This window comes from Aulostomus chinensis, chromosome 17, assembly GCF_037954235.1.
Source record: "Aulostomus chinensis isolate RoL2024-O1b breed Wild chromosome 17, RoL_Achi_v1.0, whole genome shotgun sequence".
Lineage (NCBI taxonomy): Eukaryota > Metazoa > Chordata > Actinopteri > Syngnathiformes > Aulostomidae > Aulostomus > Aulostomus chinensis.
This window is the reverse complement of record NC_141336.1, coordinates 9,105,527-9,130,278: the sequence shown is the minus strand read 5'-3', so window position 1 is coordinate 9,130,278 and position 24,752 is coordinate 9,105,527. Positions and strand designations below refer to the sequence as shown.

The 24,752-nt window shown below is 42.7% G+C and overlaps 2 protein-coding genes across 3 annotated transcripts in view; one reads left to right on the top strand and one right to left on the bottom strand.

The window, feature by feature from the left end:
* Window positions 1–284: 284 nt before the first annotated feature.
* The window catches only part of atl1 (atlastin GTPase 1), a 25,836-nt gene continuing 1,368 nt past the window's right edge, over window positions 285–24,752 (top strand). Inside the window, exons 1-14 of one of the 2 annotated variants that reach the window (XM_086181677.1) lie at window positions 285–460; window positions 2,330–2,580; window positions 3,668–3,802; window positions 4,573–4,677; window positions 5,221–5,271; window positions 5,468–5,524; window positions 6,181–6,273; window positions 6,387–6,525; window positions 10,701–10,828; window positions 10,981–11,037; window positions 11,744–11,815; window positions 11,890–12,321; window positions 19,967–19,981; window positions 20,113–24,752. The exon at window positions 20,113–24,752 is cut by the window's right edge and continues 1,368 nt beyond it. In XM_086181677.1, coding sequence (XP_086037803.1) covers window positions 421–460; window positions 2,330–2,580; window positions 3,668–3,802; window positions 4,573–4,677; window positions 5,221–5,271; window positions 5,468–5,524; window positions 6,181–6,273; window positions 6,387–6,525; window positions 10,701–10,828; window positions 10,981–11,037; window positions 11,744–11,815; window positions 11,890–12,321; window positions 19,967–19,981; window positions 20,113–20,226 — 1,689 coding nt within the window. In that variant the 5' untranslated portion in view covers window positions 285–420 and the 3' untranslated portion in view covers window positions 20,227–24,752. The remainder of the gene's footprint in view (window positions 461–2,329; window positions 2,581–3,667; window positions 3,803–4,572; window positions 4,678–5,220; window positions 5,272–5,467; window positions 5,525–6,180; window positions 6,274–6,386; window positions 6,526–10,700; window positions 10,829–10,980; window positions 11,038–11,743; window positions 11,816–11,889; window positions 12,322–19,966; window positions 19,982–20,112) is intronic. The other variant, XM_086181678.1, reaches the window with a different exon arrangement.
* sav1 (salvador family WW domain containing protein 1) overlaps window positions 23,128–24,752 on the bottom strand; it is an 11,704-nt gene continuing 10,079 nt past the window's right edge. Inside the window, exon 5 of the mRNA XM_086181679.1 lies at window positions 23,128–23,874. Within this exon, the coding sequence (XP_086037805.1) occupies window positions 23,658–23,874 (217 nt within the window). The 3' untranslated portion in view covers window positions 23,128–23,657. The remainder of the gene's footprint in view (window positions 23,875–24,752) is intronic.

Sequence of the window (24,752 nt, the reverse complement as noted above, 5' to 3'; positions counted from 1 at the left end):
CACCATGACTTTTCATTCCTGTGTATTTATTGCCACTTAACATTGATCACTGATACAACACGTGTATAATTCTTAAAAAAATAAGACAGACATGATTGCAGGCCCTCATAATATGCTTGAACGTACTATTTTAGTACAAAGTACAGCTAAAGCTCCTAATTATATTAAGACGCCTCAAAGTACAAAGTACAGTTAAAGCTCCTAAGTATATTAAGATGCCTACTCACAAAGAGATGGAAATAACACAGCAGCGCCCTCTTGTGAAACATTTCCGCGCTCCATACACGACGCTGAGAATAAAAACTCCATCATCCAGCAACGTTTCGGCGGAGATACGGCATCCTCCCAACCTGCGACACCCATGACTGCCGACTAGGGTCTAGCATCAGCAGACAAACAGAGGGCTGTAAGGACAGGATCATGGCGAAGCATCGTAAAGATAGAGACAGCTGGGGTGAGTGTATGTACATTTCATTTGTTACAAGCCACCTATACATTTGTATAATTCCTGTTGAGGCGATGGTTTATCACCGTGGGCATTACATATTTCCTGGAAACTCGATCATAAAGGATTTGTTTTCATTCGACAATAACGATCAAATTTGACTCTGATTATACAATATTGTCTTTGTAAATACACTGTAATCCTATTTGTCATTATGCGGTAATAGGCCCGCTGTACATTCAAGTAAGGGCATTTTTTACGGATATAGTTGGTAACAAATTTTATTATTCAAATTTTTTGAATAACCAGTTTACAGGAAATACTCTGAATGGGTGGTCCCTTAGCACCCAACAAGCCTGAAAATAGTCCTTTAATTTCATGGAATTTATCATAGTTGTATTATATGGTGCACGGGCATGAAATTATGTAATGTTGCATCAGTTAATAGCCTCTAACCGTCGCCATCTGCATCATCTGTATCCCACTAGTGAGTGCTTTGATCATGATTACCTTCCACAACTCCGATTATGATCATAAGCAGCATCCTGACCGTGACTGTGGCATGCATCACTCTGTCTTACATGACAGTAGTGGCCAAAAAAATGGGGAAAAACTGGTGTTTCATATTGAAGAGTTTATCTGTACTGATTCAGTTTAAGCTAACGGTTTCTTTCAAAGGCATATCAGATTAACTGGGTTGATGTGGCTGGGGTAAGGCCTTCAGAGGAGTGCCTCTCCAGGCCCGAGAGGAAACCTTGGATGATTCCTCTGTAAATTATTCATTCTTTTCACCATCTTTAAACACTCTGAAAAATGAACATGCTAATGTAGCTGCTATAGTACTGTGTTTGAACATTTCTTCTCCTCATATTTTGTGCTTTCCCAAAAGTTACACCCAAATTCGCTGTTGCGTGAAGCCTAAAGGACAAGAACAGTATTTAGAAGCTAAAATGCCTCCAGGCTCTGCAGCAACAGCAGGGCTCTACGGGACCGCAGAGATTGGAAACACACTGAGTCACTGCCTGGAAAGCTCTGGAAAATGCACACCATCTCAGTGAATACAGTTGAGATTGACAGCTGAGCACACTTCATTATTAGTATTAAGCTTCTAGGTGACATAATTGGTCTGGGGCCAACAGGAAGTGATGAGTCTCAACTTTTTTGTGTCTGCTCTGAACTGACCACTATTGGTGGTGGTGGTACTAGAGAAGACTCACTTATTTTTTGTTACATCCAACTTCTTGTAAACCAGGTGGCACTGTGACTAATCTGTTTCTAAACTTAATGGTTTCGTACTTGGCCCATCCTCCACTCTCCTACCATGTTTGGGGAAAATCAACCCTGTTTTAAAGACAAAGACATTAAAAACATGACTTCCTCAGTAGGAGTAATAATTAGACCGTCTCCAGGCCACCACAACTGCACTATTTCCATCCATTTTCTTCCGCTTATCCTGTTAAGGGTCGCACTTACATTCATACCTATGGTCAATTTAGAGTATCCAATCAGCCTAGTCCCCAATTGCATGTCTTTGGACGGTGGTAAGAAGCCGGAGTGCCTGGAGAGAACCCACGCAGGCATGGAGAGAACATGCAAACTCCACACAGAAAGATCACTTGCTCTATCTTGTCTATGGAGTTTTTCCTCAGTCGATGTGAGGGTCTAAGGGCAGAGGATGTTGTTATGATGCCATGTGAAGCCCTTTGAGACAAACTGTTTGTGAAAACGGGCTCTACAAATAAAATTGCCTTGCCTTGCCTTGCCCGAGCCGGCACCTTCTTGCTGTGAGGCGACAATGCTAACCACTGCACCACCGTGCAGCCTCAACTGCTCTATTGGAATCTGTTATTTATTTTATTTTTTATGCTCTGACTTGTCCCACAGGGTCCCTCAGTGACAAAAACATCTATGACTGGAGCTCAGAGGAGGAGGAGCCAGATGGGCGAGCCCGACCTGTTCAGGTGCTGCTGGTCAAAGATGACCACACCTTTGAGCTGGATGAGATGGCACTGAGCCGCATCCTGCTGTCAGAAGAGGTCAGGGACCACGAGGTGGTAGCCATCTCTGTCGCTGGAGCTTTCCGCAAGGGCAAGTCCTTCCTCATGGACTTCATGCTGCGGTACATGTACAATCATGTAGGTATCAGAGCTCGGACAACATCCAGCACTACATAATTTAATTATATGATGACAAATTGTATGTTTTCTTAATCTGACTAACCTCAACAAACTTTTCATACAATAACATAATAGACAGTAATTAACAAGTGAAGTTGTATCAATATTTGGCCTTTTAAAATTGGATAAACAACTAAAATTATGTGATCCAACATTGAAATTATAAATTGGTTCAAAAGTTTTTCATTTCAATTGTATTCCAAATAAATATTCGAAAAAAAATGACATTACTTACATTGCAAATCCAATTTAATTAAGAACACAATTTCAGCAAACAAGTTATCTCTGCAACTAAATCTCTAGGCTGACAGTCAGCTATTTGCCCTGCGGTTATAAATGTTGTAGTATGTTGCAGAAAAGTTTCCTACTCTTCCCAATGACAATACTTCATGCAGACAATGCATTAAACCACACAAATATATTACAATAAACATCCATTGTCTTCCGCTTATTCCTACACATTAAGGGTCGCGGGGGGCTGGAGCCTATCCCAGCGTCAACGGGCGAGAGGCAGGGTTCACCCTGGACACGTCGCCAGTCCATCGCAGGGCCAACATAGAGAGACAAACAACCATTCACACTTACATTCATGCCTACGGTCAATTTCGAGTATTCACTTAGCCTAATACCCAATTGCATTCCCATTGCAAGAACCTTCTTGCTGTGAGGCAACAGTGCTAACCACTGCACCACCGTGCAATAAACATATTATACAAAATAATGTCATATAAGTTTAAAGGAAAATGCCAACATTTTAGGAAATACATTTACTATCCATCACTTCGTGTCAGAAAAGCCGATAGATACCCCTCTGTCCTTTCTGTGTGCACCACGGAGCTCCTGACCCCGCCACACAGCTGACCTCTAGCTTAGCTGCAATGAAGACTAACAGTAGGGTAGTAAAGGGCGGCATGGCTCAGGGGAAGAGTGGCCATCTAGCAACCAAAGGGTCGCTGGTTCGATCCTCTAAGCCGCTAAGGTAGAAAAGCGCTGTATAAAATTTAGTTCATTTGAGTCCATTTACAAATTAACTGATGTGTCTCAGGCTTGTGAGGACTGGCTTGGGGAGGCGGATGAGCCTTTGACTGGTTTTTCCTGGAGGGGAGGCTCAGAGAGAGAGACCACAGGGATCCAGATCTGGAGTGAGGTATTCCTGGTGGACAAGCCAGATGGAACAAAGGTATACAGTCCAGTTTACTGGAATAAACAAATGTGTAGTTAAACCAGCTCTACCCCTGGTAGCAACAACAGATGCCATACAGTTCTATAATACTAAGCATCTAATTATGCCATATATAATAATACATCAGCGAGAGGGACCAAACAAGAACATTTACTTTAATACATTTAACTGTGTGTTGCTACTAACACTTAGATTATTTTACTACACTGGAATAAGAAAGAACTTTCCAAGTATATTTGTCAATTTTTTATTCAATTACATCATTATCATCATCATCATCATCATCATCATAATCATATTAACAGTCTTTTAAATGAAGATTGAAGGGCTTATATAAACTTTGGGTAAAAATCAACATCACAAGGTATCATGCGCTTTTTGTCTAAAACATGACATTTGTTATTAAATTGACAAATTTATTATTCATTTCTTACATATTCAAGATTCCATGACAAAGGAAGAAAATGGTAAGGAGATCAAGATTCGCTTCTTAGACACTAGTAACTTCTTTTTCACCTCTGTGAGCCAAAGAAATCAGATCTCAAAACAAAATAAATCCCTGTGTCTCTCAAGCTGTTTCTCCAAATCAGTTAAGCCACATCTCAAATAGAACAGCTAATCTGCTCAGATGGCTGATTTACTGTCTGTTCCCTTAAGTTCAGGCAATTGGACAGAATTTCAACTCACTTTACTCACTGTTCAGAGGAAGGAGAAATATTCAGAGCAGTTTGCATCAAATGTCAGTCTCCATCTGTCTTACTATGCAGGTTGCTGTATTGTTAATGGACACTCAAGGCACGTTTGACAGTCAGTCAACTCTGAGGGATTCAGCCACTGTGTTTGCCCTGAGCACCATGATAAGCTCAATGCAGGTACAACAATTTTTATCCTTTACTTTTACAAAAGTCATTCAGAATTATCAGGGTTCGTACAGTCAACAAAAAAAACAGAAATGTCTGGGAATTTAAAAAACACAATATTAGGCCTTTGGATAGATAAAGTCAGAAAATTTTGCCACCTCACCTGCATATTAGAGTATATGTGTTTCAGTTAGATTGACTGAGAGTGCTCTATTTTTGTTAGTATCTATGTGCTTTAATACATTTTAATATTATATGAAGCTACATAGCTGGCCATGTATTTTAGTTAAATGTATACTGATACATTTTGATGTTTCTCTTTATTTTTAATGTTTAAACAGACATTTCAGAAAATGTCTGGTATTAAAAATTTCCCTCAAAGTCATTACAAATTTTAAGAAAATTAATTGCTAATAAATGTGAATGCACTATGCTTTATGATGAACATTTTTGGTAGGTTAAGCCTCTTAACATTTTATAATTTCTAAAGAATTTAGTCTTCAATCATGCACTTTCCTTCCACTTAGAGCTGCCAATATTATTACCTTTTTTCAGGTTTACAACATCTCTCAGAATGTACAAGAGGATGACCTTCAGCACTTACAGGTAACTCAGTCAGTTTCCAAAAAGGTTCCAGATTTTAAATTTTGTTTTAATAATAAGCCAAATTGACGGTATCCTTTGACTTAAATTCAGAATACTTTTCCCAGATAACTTCAGTCTTGAGTTTATGTGATCTCTTGCCAAGAAAAAGCATGATTTTTTGTCTAAAAACGGACCATTTAACACAATTATATTCCAGCTTTTCACTGAGTATGGCAGACTAGCAATGGAGGAGACTTTCCTCAAACCATTTCAGGTACGATACATTCCTCTATACAGTCAATGAAACTATGAATGAATCCTGGTGTTTGTTTTGGGTAGCTTGAAATCACTGTATGTCAGCAATGCAGCACAATAATAAAATTACCTGCCGCTGTTGTAAGTAGTGCGATGAATGACTGTACTAATCAGATTTCAGTTTCATTGTTGCATGTTAGCAAGCACGTTCAGTTAGTGGAAATAGTCCCCTGACTTCAATTTTGTCAGGAGGAAAGACAACAAATGAATATGTATGCAAATGTGAATATTGTGGAAGTCGTGGCAGTCAGACTCTCTGACTTCTGTGGGGCCTCTGTGGGACATCTTCATGGTGTTGCCCAATTAGACAATGTGAAGCTTGTATGAATTCATGTGCTGCAAAAGAAATACAACAATGCAGTTCTTGCAATACAGCGGTTATCCACTGAGTGTCACAAGACCTTGGTAAAATGAGATGTCTGTCATTGTGCTTGTTAGACCTTAGGAAGATCCGCACGGATCCAAACATCATGTTTTTGTATTTCAAACTTTTAAAAGTTTGCTGGTTCTCTTCTTTTTTGATCAGACTACATTTACAAAACAAATACAATACAATACAAAAATCAACAGAGCATAATGTCATACTTACAGTGACATGGTATATTTTTTTCCCAGTCCATGATATTCCTCATTCGAGACTGGAGTTTTCCTTATGAGTTTCCTTATGGACAAGAAGGAGGCATGAAGTTCCTTGAAAAGAGACTCAAGGTTAGTAATCAATCGTGTATTTGAATTTAGATCCTGAATGTCACAGATTATCTCACAGATAATGTAGAACCAAACAAGTACAGTTAAAGCAAAAAACTAAAACTGTTGTGCAGATCTCAGAAAACCAACATGAAGAGCTGCAGAACGTGCGCAAACACATCCACTCCTGTTTCACCAACATCTCATGTTTCCTGATGCCTCATCCAGGCCTCAAAGTGGCCACCAACCCACACTTTGATGGAAGAATTAAAGGTATATTTCCTTGATTATTTTTGTTATAATTGACACAGTCAGAAACCAGAAACAGGTATTGATAAAAAGTTTGTTTTTGGTCAAATTCAATTAATTGTTTTTTGTTTGTTTGTTTTTAAATTTTGGGCAAACAAAAGAGAAAAAAGAAAATTCAACTTGTCTAACTACAGCCACTGTGGGTACTGCTATCTCCTAACAGCCTCAGACTGTGAGGTGCTGATTCTCATCCCAGCCACTTCACATTCGGCTGCGAACTGTCCCTGCAAGAGCTGGAGGTCATGGTTTGATGGAGCTAAAAGGATCACATCATCTGCAAAAAGCAAAGACAACATCCTCCCGCCACCAAACTCGATCCCCTCCGCCACCCGGCTGCACCTAGAAATTCTGTCCATTAAAGTTATGAACAGAACCGGTGACAAAGGGCAGCCTTGTCGGAGTCCAACCCTCACTGGTAACAAGTCTGACTTACTGCCGGCAACGCAAACCAGATCCTCACGCCTCTGATAGAAAGACTGAATGGCCCTTTGTAAGGGGCCATCCACCTCATACTCCCTGAGTACCCCCCGCAGGGTGCTGGAACACGGTCATAAACCTTCTCCAGATCCACAAACACTGGACTGGTTGGGCAAACTCCCATGCCCCCTCCAGCACCCTAGCAAGGATGAAGAGATGATCCACGGTTCCACGGACAGGGCGAAAACCACATTGCTCCTCCTTGATCTGAGGTTTGACTAGCGCCCTGACCCTCCTCTCCAGTACCCTGGCGTAGACCTTTGCAGGGAGGCTGAGGAGTGTGATCCCCTGGTAGTTGGAACACACCCTCTGGTCCCCTTTCTTAAAGATGGGGACCAACACCCTGGTCTGCCACTCCAAAGGCACCGCCCTTGTTGTCCATGCAGTGTTGCAGAGACGTGTCAACCAAGACAGCGCCACAACATCCAGAGCCTTGAGATACCCAGGGTAGATCTCATCCACTCCTGGAGCTCGGCCACCATGGACTTGCTTAACTGCCTCACCACCAGATGGTGATCAGTTGACAGGTCAGCTTCTCTCTTCACCCGAGTGTCAAGAACATCCAGTCACATGTCAGATGATACGAATATAGAATCAATCATAGACTTATGACCTAGGATGTCCTGGTGCCACATGCACTGATGGGCATCCTTATGTTTGAACATGGTGTTAGTTATGGACAAATTGCGACTTGCACAGAAGTCCAATAACTGCACACCACTTGGGTCAGGTCAGGCCTACCATTCCTCCCAATCACACCCCTCCAGGTCACGCTGTCATTGCCCACGTGAGCGTTGAATCCCTCAGTATGACATGGAGTCCCCAGTCGGGGCACCATCCAACACCCTTCCCTGGGACTCCAAAAGGGTGGGTATCCTGAACTGCTGTTCGGCACATAAGCGCAGACCAGACCCCAAAGCCGCCGCCAGGCGCCGCCATTTGCGCCGCCATTTGCGCCATTAAGAATTTCAGCCGCAGCCAGCCTATAATTTCATAAGCCAAACTGAGCCGCCATCTGATACACTTTGGCTGAGCCGGTTAGAATTTGCATCAAATAATAATTGTATCACATAGAGACACACAGACATGCACGAAATAATAAACAATAACGATACACGAGATCTACTTCCCCACTGGATTCACCACAGCAGTCTTGCGCTCGTTGCTACGATACACAGGACTCACAGTGAATTGACGACCAATTAAAAGTGCACGTCTTCCATACGCAATGGATTTGAAGCGGTGGATTTTTTTCTCGCGCTCACTCAGATGAAATGGCGGAAAGAAGCAAACAAGGTCATTTTGATCTCACATTTCACACACTTTCCATACTCAGACTTTTGTTAAATCTTCAGGGCCCGGTTGCACAAACACCTGAACCAAAGATTGATGATATGAACCAAATATTTTGGAACAGAGAGATTTACATTGACCGCGATATAACTGCAGTAACATTCCACCGTTTCCAGAGAAGTTCAGTGCTAGTTCACAACACATGCTTCAGTGTACATTGAAATGAAATGAGCAGAACGTTGTGCAAAATAATATAATAATGTGTGCTTCAACTAACTATAAAGTTGAACAGCAAATTGCATGTCATAAATATGCAATGCATGACGTTATTCCATGAAGTTTAAGATTGTGCATCTATTCTATTTCTTACACAGCAGCAGGGACATTTATTTCACTATAGTGGCAATTGAATGCGCCTAGCACTATAGCTAATATTGCCAAAGAGCTCAAGTAGGCTAGTTCTAGCCATAAATCTTCACTTTAGGTGTTTTGTGCAACCGTTGTTGGAAGTAAGAATGCCTTTTTGTCAGGACTAGAATGCAATTTTAAATCAGTATAACATAGACTGATCTGTAGACATGAAGTGGCAGTTTAAGCCATTTGCAGCTATGAACATTTTGGCGGCTGCAGCAGCCATTTGGGTTTTGGCTGAGCCGGCTAGCCAGCCAATAACTTCCATCAGCCAGCCGGTATTCTCAAAACAAATGGCTTCGGGGTCTTGCGCAGACAACATTCAGGACCCGTTCAGGACCCAAAGGCGCAGGGAAGCAACCCTTTCGTCCACTGGGGTAAACCCCAATGTATGGGCAGAGAGTCTGGGGGCTATCAGAAAGCCCACCCTGTCCATCCACTTCTCACCCGGAACAACTCCAGTGAAGGAGTCCAACCACTCTCAAGGACTTGGGTTCCGGACCCGGAGCTATATGTGGAGGTGAGACCGACTATATCTATCCAGTAATGCTCAACCTCTTCCACCAGCTCCGGCTCCTTCCCTGCCAAAGAGGTGAAATTCCATGTCTCAAAAGCCAGCTTCCATGTCTGGGGATCAGACTACTGCCCAAACCACAATGCATTAGACCCTTTCCGTTCCTCCTGCGGGTGGTGTGTCCACAGGGGGGCGAGTCCATGTTGCCATTTTGGGCTGGGCCCAGCCGGACCTCATGTTCTACGGCCCGACCACCAGGTGCTGGCCAAGAGGCCCCTACTCCGGGTCTGGCTCTTCTCCTAGGACCAGTCTGCCTTGGGCGACCCTTCCTGGGGAAAAATGCCCCTGACAGCATAGCTCCTAGGGCACTCAAACTCCTCCACCATGATAAGGTGACAGTTCCAGGAGGAGAGGCCAAAAGGCGAGGCTCTTGATTCACCAGTCAATCTACGTTCCACCCTCGCCTATGTTCATGAGCTTTGGGTAATGACCAGAAGAACAAGATCCCAAATACAAGCGGCCAAAATGAGTTTCCTCTGCAGGGTGGCTGGGCTTTCACTTAGAGATAGGGTGAGAAGCACAGTCAATCAGGAGGGACTCGGAGTAGAGCTGCTTCTTTTCCATGTCGAGAGGAGTCAGTTGAGGTGGTTCAGGCGTCTGGTGGGGACGCCTCCTGAATGCCTCCCTCGGGAGGTTGTCTAGGCATGTCCAAATGGGAGGAGGCCTCAGGGCCGACCCAGGACACACTGGAGGCATTTTGTCTCGGCTGGTCTGGGAACGCCTCAGGATTCCCCCAGAAGAGCCGGTGGAAGTGGCTGGGGAGAGGACGGTCTGGGCTTCCTTGCTGAGGCTGCTGCCCCTGCAACCCGGACCAACTGGATATGTGGAGGACGACAACGACGACAAGTTTGCCTCGGATGTTGGCCGACAACAGAAACTGGATAAAGACATGAATGAAAGGGCTAACAACCTGTTGTACAAGTGCGTTTGACAGTTGAAATTGATGAATAATATACTTGTCTCTGCTTTTAACTGATCAGCAAAGTTGGGTGCAACAGGTGACCGCACCAGAGTGGGGTGCCAGATTTTTTTTTATCCCTAATCGAGGAAAATAGTATGCATAATCTTGTTGAAATTCATATACACAATTCAAAGCCATACGATAAAACATATTGTTTTACATTTACAATGGCTCGATTGACTGAGGCAGATGAAATGTTTAAGGTTCGAGAGAGGAGAATATGTTATTCTCCTCATGAGGGACATGGTTTTATTTGGTCAGTTGGTTTCTTTTTTTTTTTTTTCATGATTAAAAGTGTTGAGTTCCACTTATCCGGCTTCCTTGCTGCTTACTGCACGGCTTCCTCGCTGCTTACTGCATTTGGTTCTGTCCCCACACCACAACCTTGACACAGACTACATGTCCTTGCCTCTCCTCATCCAGAGATCGATGACGAGTTTATCAACAACTTAAAGGTTCTGGTGCCATGGCTTCTGAGCCCTAGCAACATCGATGTAAAGGAGATCAATGCCAGCAAAATCACTTGCAGAGGCCTGGTGGAGTACTTCAAGGTCCATGATCATGATTATATGAGGACATTTTATGAAAGTTGAATGTTTTGAAATTTTTTTTAAAGGTTAAAACTAAATTTGCCTCCAAAAGAGTGTTGATTATTTTCGTGTACCATTTCTACTCCTGATCATTATTCTTATGTTTGCTTCAGGCTTACATCAAAATCTACCAGGGTGAGGAGCTGCCACATCCAAAGTCCATGCTTCAGGTAAATTGTTCCACTGTGTTTTAAACACATAAAATGTGTATTGTTATGTATCCATGTTGTTGACTATGACTGAAGCTATCTTCTAACATCAAATGATTTTTTGTTTTGCAATGGACTTTACTTTCTTACTTTTTAGATCCTCATACCTGTACATGGTATTAAAAACATCATATGAGGGCATTGGTTATACTTTTTCAAACTGTATTTTAGATTTCTTTTTTGCAGGTACTCAAATTTCATTATATTTACTTTTAATGTTATAGTTTTGCAAGGAAAACACACATCAATTGACTGTCAGGCTGTCAATGAGCCAGAGTTAGTCTGCAAGACTAATATTCACCTGTTAGCCTTGGTCAGGTTTAGAGGCAACCTACAGATTTAAAATGCATGTTAAAGAAATGAGAGCACTTCACAAATAACTCAGGAAAGACAATAAAATATGACATAGCATGAAGACAAAACAAATGCACATACAGTCATACCATAGGCTAACGCCAAAGCAGTTTGGATACAGAATTTTTTTTTTTTTAAATTGCAGGATCAGTATGCAAACCCGGGCACCAACTCAAAACAAGTTAATTTATTATTTTGAAATGGGACCCTGCTATTTCCCCCTTAGGTCAGTCAAGAAAGAAAAAATGGTAGAGGCACATCTCTACTTTTAAAATGTGAAAATATGTTAACCCTATGGGATGGTTCCTTTTAGGCCACAGCAGAGGCAAATAATCTTGCAGCGGTTGCTGCTGCAAAGGATCTTTACAACAAGAAGATGGAGGAGGTAGGTGCAAGCTCCGAGATTCCAGAGATGTGCAAATTGTCCAGCAGCTTCATGATGGCTACGTTCATCCTCAGGTCTGTGGAGGTGATCGTCCTTTCTTAGCCCCCACCGAGCTGCAGGCTCGACATGGTGTCATCAGAGAAGAGGCGCTGCAGGTTTTCCGGGGTGTGAAGAAGATGGGGGGTGAGGAGTTCAGCCGCCGATACCTGCAGCAGCTAGAGGGAGAAATCGATGAAGTGTTTGTCCAGTACATCAAGCACAATGACTCCAAAAACATTTTTCATGCTGCCCGCACACCGGCCACCCTGTTTGTGGTCATTTTTGTCATGTATGTAGCTGCGGGTATCACAGGCTTTGTAGGTGTGGACATCATTGCCAGTTTGTGCAACATGATCCTGGGCCTGGCACTGATCACGCTGTGCACCTGGGCCTATATCCGCTACTCGGGGGAGTACAGAGAATTGGGAGCTGTCATTGACCAGGTGGCCGGGGCACTGTGGGATCAGGTAACTGATCAAACACACAAACACTAACTAAATGATGAATACTTTAATCATTACTCAAGCTCATCCATCCATCCATCTATCTGTCCGTCCATCCATCCATCCATCCATCCATCCATCTTCTATAAAGCTTATCTGTTAAGGGTGTGTGTGTGTGGGGTTGCTGGAGCCTATCCTTGCTATCCCGCAAGTCAGTTTATTATAATGAAAAATTAACATGAAGAGTGTTCCAGTAAACGCAGAGCATTTTACACACCCATATGGAAAATATATATTTCTCCATCCACCCAGAAGAAAACTTAGCGTTGAATTTCAAAACTTGCAGATTTAATTGCATTTTTATCAACAGCTCTTTGTCATCGTCGTCCTCCACTTTATCCGGTTGATCCGGGTCCAGGGGCAGCAGCGTCAGCAAGGAAGCCCAGACTGTCCTCTCCCCAGCCACTTCCACCGGCTCTTCTGGGGGAATCATGAGGCGTCCCCAGGCCAGTTGAGAGATATAATCCCTCAAGCGTGTCCTGGGTTGGCCTCCGGGCTCCTCCCAGTTGGGCATGCCTGAACACCTCCCGAGGGAAGCGTCCAGGAGGCATCCTCACCAGATGCCCAAATCACCTCAACTGACTCCTCTCGACATGGAGGAGAAGCGGTTCTACTTTGAGTCCCTCCTGAGTGACTGTGCTTCTCACCCTATCTCTAAGGGAGAGCACAGCCACCCTGCGGAGGAAACTCATTCCGGCCGCTTGTATTTGCGATTTCGTTCTTTCGGTCATTACCCAAAGCACATGACCATAGTTGAGGGTTAGGAACGTAGATTGACCGGTAAACTGAGAGCCTCGCCTCTTGGCTAAGCTCCCTCTTCACCACAATGGACTGGTTTAGCACCCGCATCGTTGCAGATGCCGCCCCAATCCGCCTGTCAATTTCCCGCTCTATCCTACCCTCACTCCTGAACAAGACCCCGAGATACTTAAACTCCTCCACCTGTGGTAGGAACTCCCCCCGACCTGGAGTGGGCAAACCACCCTTTTCCGGCTGAGGACCATGGCCTCAGACTTAGAGGTGCTGATTCTCATCCCAGCTGCTTCACATTCGGCTGTGAACCGTCTCAGCAAGAGCTGAAGGTCGTGGCCTGAAGAAGCTAAGAGGACCATGTCATCAAAGAGCCTGCCGCTTGGTGAGTTAGAGACCCTGCTCCGCACCATGGAAGCTGGCGCTAGTCCTTTACCTTCAGGAGCTTCTCAGTCCACCTTAGCGGGTGCGGAGCCACCTAGCCTAGCCACCGCTAGCAGCTCCCGAGCAGCCGGGAACTAGCCAGTCCCGCTGGGTGACATCATGAGGGAAACCTAGACGCAGTAAGCCCGTGTTTGCCCACCAACCCCTTCATGTTTCCAACCGCTTTTCCCCACTCAGCGACACACCCGCTGAGAGTAAAACTCTACATGTCGGCTCTGTTGCTCGCAGCCCCGCTGTGAAGCCGACATTAGTCATTGGCATTTCTGTTCTCCGCAACGTGAAGGTAGAAACTCCAGCGTGCATAAAGTGCATCCCAGGGGCCAGAGCGGGCGATGTTGAGGCAAATCTAAAGCTGCTGGCAAAACGTAAGGTTAAATACAGTAATGTTGTAATACATGTCGGCGCTAATGACACCCAGCTTCGCCAGTCGGAATTAACTAAAGTAAACAAGGCTTTGGTGTGCAACTACGCAAAAAAAATGTCGAACTCTGTAATTTTCTCTGGCCCACTGCCCAATTTAGCGAGTGACAACATGTTTAGCCGCACGCGTTCATTCCATCGCTGGATGTCTAGGTGGTGCTTAGATAACAACGTGGCTTATATAGACAATTGGAGCTCCTTCTGGGGAAAGCCTGGTCTGATTCGGAGAGATGGCGTCCATCCTACTTTGGATGGTGCATCTCTCTTATCTAGGAACATAGGCCAATTTATTAGCCATACTAATCCCTGACAAGCACCCAGAGTTCAGACCAGAAGGCAGAGCTGCAGTTTAACTCGCCCCTCTGCTGGTTCCTTCCTGTTGTCACCCACCCAGCCTATAGAAACTGTGTCTGCCCCGAGGCTATATAAGCCTACACCCAAATCTGGAGGAGTAATTTATAGCAACTTAGTTAAAATTAAAACAACTGCTCCAGCAAATCAACCCAATACAAGTATTAAATGTAGTTTGCTTGATATTCGATCTCTCCCATCCAAGTCTCTCCTAGTGAACGATTTCATTACTAATTATCAGATTGGTGTATTAGCACTTACTGAAACCTGGGTGCAGCAAGATGAGTATGTTAGTTTAAATGAATCTTCCCCTCCTGGTTACATTAACTACCATGTACCTCGTACCACTGGCAGAGGAGGAGGAGTAGCTGCAATCTATCAGTCAAATTTGGTGCTTAACCCTCGACCTAACAGTTCATATAACTCATTTGAGAGCTTTATTGTCAGCTTTTCCCACCCAGACTGGAAAGCAGAGAAATCACAGTCTCACTGGTCAGAGTCTCTAATGATCTTATCACAGAGGTCTTGTCTCTGTACTTGTCCTTTTGGACTTCAGTGCTGCATTTGACACCATCGACCACAGCATCCTACTTCAGAGACTAGACCATGAAATTGGGATTAAAGTAACTGCCCTAAAATGGTTTAAGTCCTACTTATCAGATAGGTTTCAGTTTGTTCATGTTAATAATGACTATTCAGAGTACAGCAGAGTTACATATGGTATACCACAGGGTTCAGTTTTAGGACCGATTCTCTTCACTCTTTACATGCTCCCATTAGGTGACATAATACGGAAGCACTCGATCAACTTCCACTGTTATGCGGACGACACACAACTTTACTTGTCGATGGAGCCAGACGACACAAGCCAATTTACTAATCTGCAAGACTGTCTAAAAGACATTAAATCCTGGATGTCTTCTAACTTCTTAATGCTAAATTCAGATAAAACTGAGGTCATCGTGTTTGGACCTAAACACCTCAGGGACACACTCTTGAATCGGATCACTACTCTAGATGGCATCACCTTGACCCAGAGTACAACTGCAAGGAACTTTGGGGTCATTTTTGACCAGGACCTTTCCTTCAGCTCCCACATAAAGCATGTGACTAGGACCGCCTTCTTCCATCTGCGAAGTATCGCTAAGATTAGGAACATCCTTTCCCAGAGTGATGCTGAGAAACTGGTGCATGCATTTATCACTTCTCGGCTGGACTACTGCAACTCTCTCTTGTCAGGATGTCCTAAATGCTCTCTAAAGACTCTCCAGCTGGTCCAGAACGCTGCAGCGAGGGTTTTGACGGGAGTTAAGAAGAGAGAACACATCTCTCCCACTTTAGCTTCTCTCCACTGGCTCCCTGTAGGATCTAGAATCAACTTCAAAATCCTTCTGCTGACTTATAAGGCTCTTAGTGATAAAGTGCCATCTGATTTGAAAGAGCTCATTAGTCCCTACTGTCCCACCAGAGCTCTCCGCTCCCAGAATGCAGGTCTTTTAGTGATTCCCAGTATCTCTAAAAACAGACTGGGAGGTAGAGCCTTTAGTTACCGGGCTCCTCTATTGTGGAACCAGCTCTCTCCATGGGTCAGAGAGGCAGACACTTTAACTACATTTAAGTCCAGGCTTAAGACTTTCCTTTATGACAGAGCCTTCAATTAGGACTGGTTCAGGTAGCTCTGAACCATTGATAGCTATGCTGCTATAGGCTTAGACTGCTGGGGGACACATCAGGTTACATGGAGCCCTTCCCTCCTTTCCTCTCCTCTCCTCTTCTCTCCTCTCCTCTCTCCCCCTCTCTCCTCCTCTCCTCCCCGCACATTTTTGGAACTGTCATTACCATTAATTGTTACACTTTATAGTTTGGCCCTGGTGTCTCGCAGTCTATCTGTGTTTCCACAGATCCACCAGAGCTCCAACCGCCGTCTGCATCACCCCCCCTTTTATTCCCTACTGTTACACCGGCCTGCGCTCCCCTTCCATGAACCAGTCTGCCATCCAGTCCCCCATCAAGCTGGCTTGCTCTCCCTGCCTCCCCTTCCAGAAGCTTCCTTCTTCAACTGTTACAAACATTTCCATGTTTCCCACATTTTGTATTGTAAACTGTTTTCTTGTCTGTGACAACATCTACTGCACGTCTGTCCATCCTGGGTGAGGGATCCCTCCTCTGTTGTTCAGATTTTTCCCTGTTAAAAGGGTTTTCTATGGAGTTTTTCCTCAGTCGATGTGAGGGTCTAAGGGCAGAGGATGTTGTTATGATGCCATGTGAAGCCCATTGAGACAAACTGTTTGTGAAACGGGCTATACAAATAAAATTGCCTTGCCTTGCCTTGCCGTTCCTCCCAATTACGCCCTTCTAGGTCACGCTGTCATTGCCCACGTGAGCATTGAAATCTCCCAGTAGGACATTGGAGTCCCCAGTCGGGGCACCATCCAGTATGTACCATCCCAAGGACTCCAAAAAGGGTGGGTACTCTGAAGTGGTGTTCGGTGCATAAGCGCAGACCACAGTCAGGACCCGTTCCCCGACCCAAAGGCGCAGGGAAGCAACCCTTTTGTCCACCGGGGTAAACCCCAATGTACAGGCAGAGAGTCTAGGGGTGATCAAAAAGCCCACCCTGTCCCTTCACCTCTCACCCAGAACAACTCCAGCGAAAGAGAGTTTTCCAACCTCTCTCAAGGACTTGGGTTCTGGACCCGGAGCTCGTGTGTCGACGTGAGGCCGGCTATATCTAGCCAGTCACGCTCAACCTCTTCCACCAGCTCTGGCTCCTTCCCCGCCAGAGAGGTGACATTCCATGTCCCAAAAGCCAGCTTCCATGCCTGGGGATCAGGCAACCAAGGCCCCTGCCTTGAACTGCCGCCCAAGCCACAATGCACCAGACCCTTCTGGTTCCTCCTACGGGTGGTGGGTCCATGGGAGGACGAATTCATGTCTCCTTTTTGGGCTTGGCCCGGCTGGGCCCCATGAACAATATCAACAGCTGAAATACCTAAAGAGGGAGTCTGATCTGAAATGTTATGATGGTTAATTTCCCTAGTTGCAGGTGCAATACAGTGTGCAGTATTTTTTTTTGCATCATATTTATGAGCAGATAAAATGAGCAACCTACATGAGACAAAAGGTAAATGCAAAGTCATAGACGATGCTGAAGTTGACTTCTGATTTGGCAGTCAAAGGGAAATTTGAGGGGAAAATTAAGGGAATTGGGTTTAGACCAGGGGCAGCACGGTGGTACAGTGGTTAGCACTGTTGCCTCACAGCAAGAAGGTTCGGGGTTCCAGTCCCGGCTCAGGCACGGGATCTTTCTGTGTGGAGTTTGCATGTTCTCCCTATGTCTGTATGGGTACTCTGGCTTCCTCCCACAGTCCAAAGACATGCAAGTGGCTAGGCTAGGCTAAGTGGATACTCTTAATTGACCATAGGTGTGGCTGTGAGTGTGAATGGTTGTCTGTCTATATTTGTTGGCCCTGCGATGGATTGGCGACCCGTCCAGGGTGTACCCCGCCTCTCGCCTGAAGGCAGCCTCTCGGCTCCAGCCCCCCTACAACCCTTAACAGGATAAGCAGTAGAAAATGGATGGATTGATGGACTTGTTTGGGTTTCTTTTTTTTTTTGGACCAACTGTCAAATTTACAGCTAGAAACTGCAAACTCCTTCTAAAACTACAACACCTAGACTTGTCAAATCTGGACTAATTCATTGTAGACAGGTCAAATGTTCTTTAAAACACAGTTTCAGATCTGTTAAACCTTTGCTTAATTTATGAAAACATGATAAAGTGTTATATCAGCTCGTTTGTCATATTTGGAACACATTGGACCAGGTCTCTATGAAAAACCATATCACTTAGACTTGTCAAACCTGGACTTATTTATTGCAGAGAGGCCAAATGTCCTTTAATACAGTTTCAGATTTGTGAAACCTTTATTGCATTGCAACAAATATATAAAAACATAAGTAAAGGTTTCTTAAATCGGAAACTGTGTTTTAGAGTTTATCGGGCCTGTCTTCATGAAATTTGTTGAGGTTTGGCAAATCAAGTCAAAGTGCGTGGTTTTTGAAGGTGACCTTATTAAAATTGGGCTAATTTACTTTCTTTAAATTACTTTTTTTAACTTACCCCTCAACTGCTGAATCAAGCTGGGAAATGGATGCCAACTTCATCATTGATAATAGACAGAATGTTTGCCCAACATAGAAAACAATAGCTGCAATAATGAAAATATGTTTAAGGGCTTAACAAACATTAGAAGGTTTTTTCAAAATAAATTGCATTTGTATTATTCGTAGTTTATGTAGAGAAGTTATGTAAATCCATTTCTGGTGAAACAGTCATGTGTCCAAACAAAGAAAAGTTAGCTATTTGTCTTCTGTTAATTTATGTATAAAAAAAAAATCCAAGAACAGCAGGCCAAACCCTTCTCTTTAGTATGTGCTCCTAGTTTGTCTTGACTGGTCTTTCTCTTGTTCAGAAAATTTACCGCCTGCAGCCGTGCAAAATTTAGGGAGAAAACAGTGTTGAAAAAAAATTATTTTCTCTCAAAAAAATCATTTAAATGGGTAAAAATAACATTTTAATTATTTAAAATCAGTGCACAAGCACTATATATATCTTTTTACTTTCTCTCTACATATAGAGAGAACCCACACAGGCACAGGGAGACAATGCAAACTCCACACAGAAAGATCCCATATTGGAGCTGGGCCTCGAACCCAGAATCTTCCTGTTGTGAGGCAACAGTGCTAACCGCTGCACCACCGTGCCGCCCATATTTATTTAATTGCTTCTCAAAAACTAATACTGGAAATAATGGAAAATATATGAGCAGAAAATCAAGGTTTATCATCATACATTTTTTTTTTTTTTTTTTTTTGGTATAAATGTCAAAAAATATTGAAAAGGATGACTTGTTTGGGGGGCAGCATGGTGGTGCAGTGATTAGTACTATCACCTCACAGCAAGAAGATTCGGGGTTCAAGCCCCGGCTCGGGCACAGATCATCCTGTGTGGAGTTTGCATGTTCTACCTGTGCGTGTGTGGGTTATCTCTGTGTACTCCAGCTTCCTCCCACAGTGAAAAGACAAGCAAGAGGGGACTAGGTTAATCAGATAATCTAATTGACGTGTGGCTGTGAGAGCAAATGGTTGTCTGTCTATATTTGTTGGGCCTGTGATGGACTGGCGATTCGTACACGGTGTGCCTCTAGGCTCCAGCCCCCCATAACCCTTAAAAGGATAAGCAGTAGAAAATGGATGGATTGATGGACTTGTTTGGGTTTCTTTTTTTTTTTTTGGACCAACTGTCCTAAACCAGCAGATATTCAGTTTAATGTCACAGAAAACCAAAACAAATATTCACATTTACAGCTAGAAAACTGCAAATCTGACACTTTTGTTTATTCATCTGGCAGTTCATTGATCATTTTAATAATTCAGCTTAACAGCAGCTATCAGTATCAGTTTTGTTGGCCATACTGTTAACACTGGATGGCAGCATTTCCTGTTGACTTAGTGGTAGAAAAAAAAATCCATGAGGGTATATATATGCATTATTAAGGAAGAATCTGTTATTGTCTCTCTTGTTATGCACTCTCTGTATGTATTTGCTCACATATATATTTTCTCTCCTATTGCCCTGCAGGGGAGCACGAATGAGGTAAGAGAATGTATATATATGAGCTGGGATACAAAATCCAATCTCTGAAAGACCATATATGAGCTTTATAAGTTTTATATAAAAATTAGACAGCAGCAGCTGGTAATGGGTGACTTGTGTTCTGTCCTCAGGCTCTGTACAAGCTGTATAATGTAGCAGCCAATCACAGGCACCTGTACCACCATGCCTTTCCTGGGCCTCAGGTGGATGAGGCTGCCGAGGAAGAAGACAAGAAGAGGGACTGATCAAATAAGAGACAGCAGGGTCTTCCTGGTGATGGACAACAGATGGGGAGGGGGTATCCTCACCTCTGCATTTATCCTGGTAACAGCTTCTTTCACAGACTGTAACGGTGATGTAATGGTGACGCTTCAGCATCCTTTCAGGGCATTCCTGCTTTCAAATGATATCATCTTTCACTTCTCGTCTGTGAAATAGCCCCTGTACAGACCCTGTAGGAACCCTGTCAGAGTGACACATCCCACCTGGTTTCATATTAGACAGGTTTACCATGTCTGAAGTATAACCAAATCTGTGCATTTACATTTGTGATGTTTTTTGAAGTTTTGTGCTGTTTATAGGAACAAAATAGCTATACAATGTTTGAAAAGCCAAAATATGCACTGTATGTTGAATAATTACAAGCGTCATCAGCATGTTAATGGTTAATGTCTGTCATCTCTTATGCTCTAAAATCAGGTATACCTTTAAAAGAGTTTGTTTTTTAATGATTGTGACAAAGTTGTATTGTAACATAACATGTAAAAAAAGATTTCACATATACTTGATGACACTTAATACATGAGATTTGTTTTTCCGTGGAAATTACGGGATCAAGAATTTGCTTTGAGGGAAGAAAGACAAAGCTGCAGTTTTCTCTCACTTGATAGTCTTGTTATCTGTTCTGTGGTAAAGTGTCCCAGCTATGTGTTTGGCCTTTGAGGAGAAAGAGTTTCCATTGTGATGCAGAAGTGGTGGGCGAAGCCATTGTTGTGTTTCTCATTGAATGTTTGAGCAAATCCATGGAATGTAGCTATTCTGTGGCCACCAAGGAAATGAAAGCTTGACATTTTTAGGCAGGGTGAAGCAGTCTGCTTTACAAAGCATTCAAGATCTCTCCCATTATTTCCTCACAATTGATTTTTTTTTATGCTATGAAAAACAGACAGGTCCAACGTTTCCAGGTTGAATTTATACAGAGGCTTGGTGTTTTGAATGCTTTGCCTTAGTTTCTTCACATTTGTCCAACTGTGGTTTTCAGCTCATTGAATTACACTGAGATGTATGCATTAGCTGCAACTTTCATACCATTGCTCCTTGTCAATCTGCTCACTATTGGAAGATTGTCATGCTTATTTAGCAAATTTCTACTGAGGTTTGACCTCAAGCATTGAAAATGTACAGGCCCTGTGGAAGACTGTCACCTCTTTAGTTTTCCACAATATAGGAAGGTCCTTCTCACAAAGAGCCATCTAAACTTCAGATAAATTAGGTTTCAAAATCCATTTTCTCCATGACCGGGTTGCGTCCTTTCACCAGTCTTGAAAGTAGCATTTCTTTTTTAACATTGTTTTGTTTACAGTCCAGATGATCAAATCAAGAATTCATCAGTTCTCATCAGATTTAATTGTCCTTCATTCCATTCATGACAACGTTTTGGGCTTATTTAAAATCTTATCCAGAGCCAAAGAAGAAGATTAATACCCTTCTCTCCTCTGTGCTCCAATGAGAGCTTGAAATCCACAGTGACCCCTAGTTAGTTTAGCACAACGAATGGTAGTGTTTGGGAAGTGTTAGCATATCTCTGACATGTCATTAAATACTTGTGGTTCAGAATCTTGGTTTTTCCAAAAGTATACCTTCTCCTCCTCCCTAACAAAGGCAGCCATGATTAGCAAAAGGAATGGCAATCATTTGGAGGTAATGTGTCCAGATCCCATTGAAAGAAAATGTCTAAGGACCTTATCTCTAACTGTTATGAGTTCTCAACAATGAATTTGCTTAAAACCCTTAAATCAGGATTGTTGTGCAAACTGAAAAAAACATTTATTTTCCCTTTTAAATTTTGATGAGTCCGATCTGTGGTATTACCACAGCCTTTGTGAGTATAACTGTTTGGATAAGTGCATATGATGACTTTTGACTGAGGTACACTAACCCTTCCCATCCAATGACATGCACTGTGCTAAACTTGTACTAGTGAGGTTTTTGTGGGTCCCCTCTACTGTCTGCGTTAGGGGGGCAATTTTATTGTATGAGGATGGACAATAAGCACATTTCTTAAAAAGTTGCCACATTCCTTTAAGTCACCTTGGGGAGCCTCAGTGTTCTGAAAGGTCAAATGAATTTCAAGTCAGCAGTGCTAGGTTTTTTGAACACGCTTTGCAAAATTAGTTATATAAATAAACTTGGACCAAATGATTGGAAACCAGACTTGTTTATTATGCTTGAAGAATCTATACTGATGCAGAATTAATGTTGTGTAAACAGGTAGCATGGTGAGTTTTCTTCACTGCAGACATTATTACTTATGTCTTGTATTTGCAATCCACAGTCATTTTTACAAACTAGTGAAGGCACTCAGTAATTATGCAATTGGGTCATGAATCAGAGAGCAGAGTTCTTTACAAACACATTCTATGTTCTCCAAATTAAACACCCTTTTGTGGCATTCAGAAAACATTAGCTGATTTAAATACGTTTAACTGCTGTAAATACAGTTGCTAGTAGATGATGAAGTGACCTGTGCATAACTTTCTAACATTAGTAACCTGGTTGTAGAAATTAGCAGTCACTAATAGAGGAAACTTATTGCTTCAAGAAAGTTCTGTCAATCTAAAAAGGGACTGATTAATCAGTAGAATAAGCTTCCAAGAAACTTGCACATCAGTTTGATCACAAAGAAGACAAGTCATTCCATAAAAATTAGGTCTTAAAAAAAGGAATACCCCCCCAAAAACTGCATTTGTTTGGCAAACGTCATCTGAAGTGTTTCCACTAGCTTATTTGTTTCATTAGAAGGCAAAGTCCTAACAGTAATGCCAATAGTTGTGAGGTTTGAACAACCACATCAAATGTGACACTTCTTCCCACAAGATCTTTAAATAAAGTTGTCAAACCTTAAATATGCATATACATTATGGTGGACTGTCAAGGATGTCAATAAAAAGACCAATGCACATGTTTGTTTAATGTCAAAGATGGTAACCAAACATGGGAAATGTATTTTATATAGAAACAAATAAGACAAAGCTGCCAGTCTTTTTCTCCCACCAAAATGTAACGTAACTGTATACAAGAGTGTACATGGTAAAAATTCTGCATTTTATTTCATTAAAAAAAGCACAAACTCAACATATATAGTCCTAGAGATAAAAATCCACTCACCACTTCAGGGCTTTAACGTCTTCCCAGATGTAGCACATTATGGGTGCTCTTCTTCATTTGGAGTGTTTTTCAGTCACATCATTCATTATTACTTGAGTGTCACAATACAGAAGAGGCCAATGGTGCGAAAGCTCCCTCCATTTAAGTCTTGACTTTTTCACTGATATATTTGGATCAAGTGAAGGCACAGATGTGTTTAGTATAGTCAATCATATTTCAAAAGGAGGCCAGACTGCTCCCAAACTGTAGGAAACTCAGGGAGGCATGGCAGCAAAGATACATCACATGTTCAAATGTTGATGTTCCCAATGAAGCTGTTGGGTTGCTGGGCATACCACTGCTGCCGCTGCTTGCGAGCTTCCACCTCGGACAGCAAAGCCTGCCTGTATGCCTCATAGGATTTCACGATGTGTTCCAGCTCCTTCATGAAGAGCAGCTTCAGCATGCCCTGGTATGTGTCCAAGTCTGCCAGCTGGAACAGCTCCCACTTCAGGATGTGGTCATACCTGGGGGGGTTCATTGAGGGTTTAAAGGTCTCTGGTGAACTCTTTATTTAATTGCACTGGATTCTCATTTTGATCATGTGCTTTACTCACAAGGAAAAAAAAAAGAAAAGGAAAAAAAAAGCACAGTTTATACAAGGACGAGACATTTTGCCCACTTCAGAGGGTTAATTAACACTGGGTGAGATACAATATAAAAGCAAGCAATGAGCAAATAAGAGAGGATGATTGCTTGATCAAAAGCATACAGCAATCGATTAATAATTTGTTTGTAAGATAAATCCATTTATGAAGGCCTTTAAACCCAGCCTGAAAATTCCACTAGGTTGTGTAAAAAGAGGTAATGCAGACTAGTTATTGCACCTGTGAGATGGCCAAACTCGCCATAGAACAGGAAACCTCTAACTGGACTCCATATGGTCAGATATTTTCCAAAACTCACACATTTGATGAGGCACCATGCTGAAATTCTTCTACAAACTCAATGAAAGTCATAGTTATGATTCCACCTTTGGTTACAGGATGTAAGCCCGATGTAACAAACATAATTTACAGTATTATCTTCATATGATATACAACAGTATAATATGTAGTGTGTGTGCTCTAATACCATTTAGTGGATGAGGGAAGTGATATTTACAACACACAGTGCTCACATGACCCTGCTGCTCCACGCAAAATCCAAACATCAGGTTTCACCTATCACTAACTCTACAAAACAGACACACACCTTGGGTGTGCAAAGGTCCACAATAATTGCTTTCAATTTAAATTAAGGCCTGTGTGCTTTATACTTTTGTGTTGCAATGTTGGTTGGAAACAAAAACAACTTTAAGTTAACACTCGAGGGACTTTCCACCTTTTCTTAAGTTACATATGAT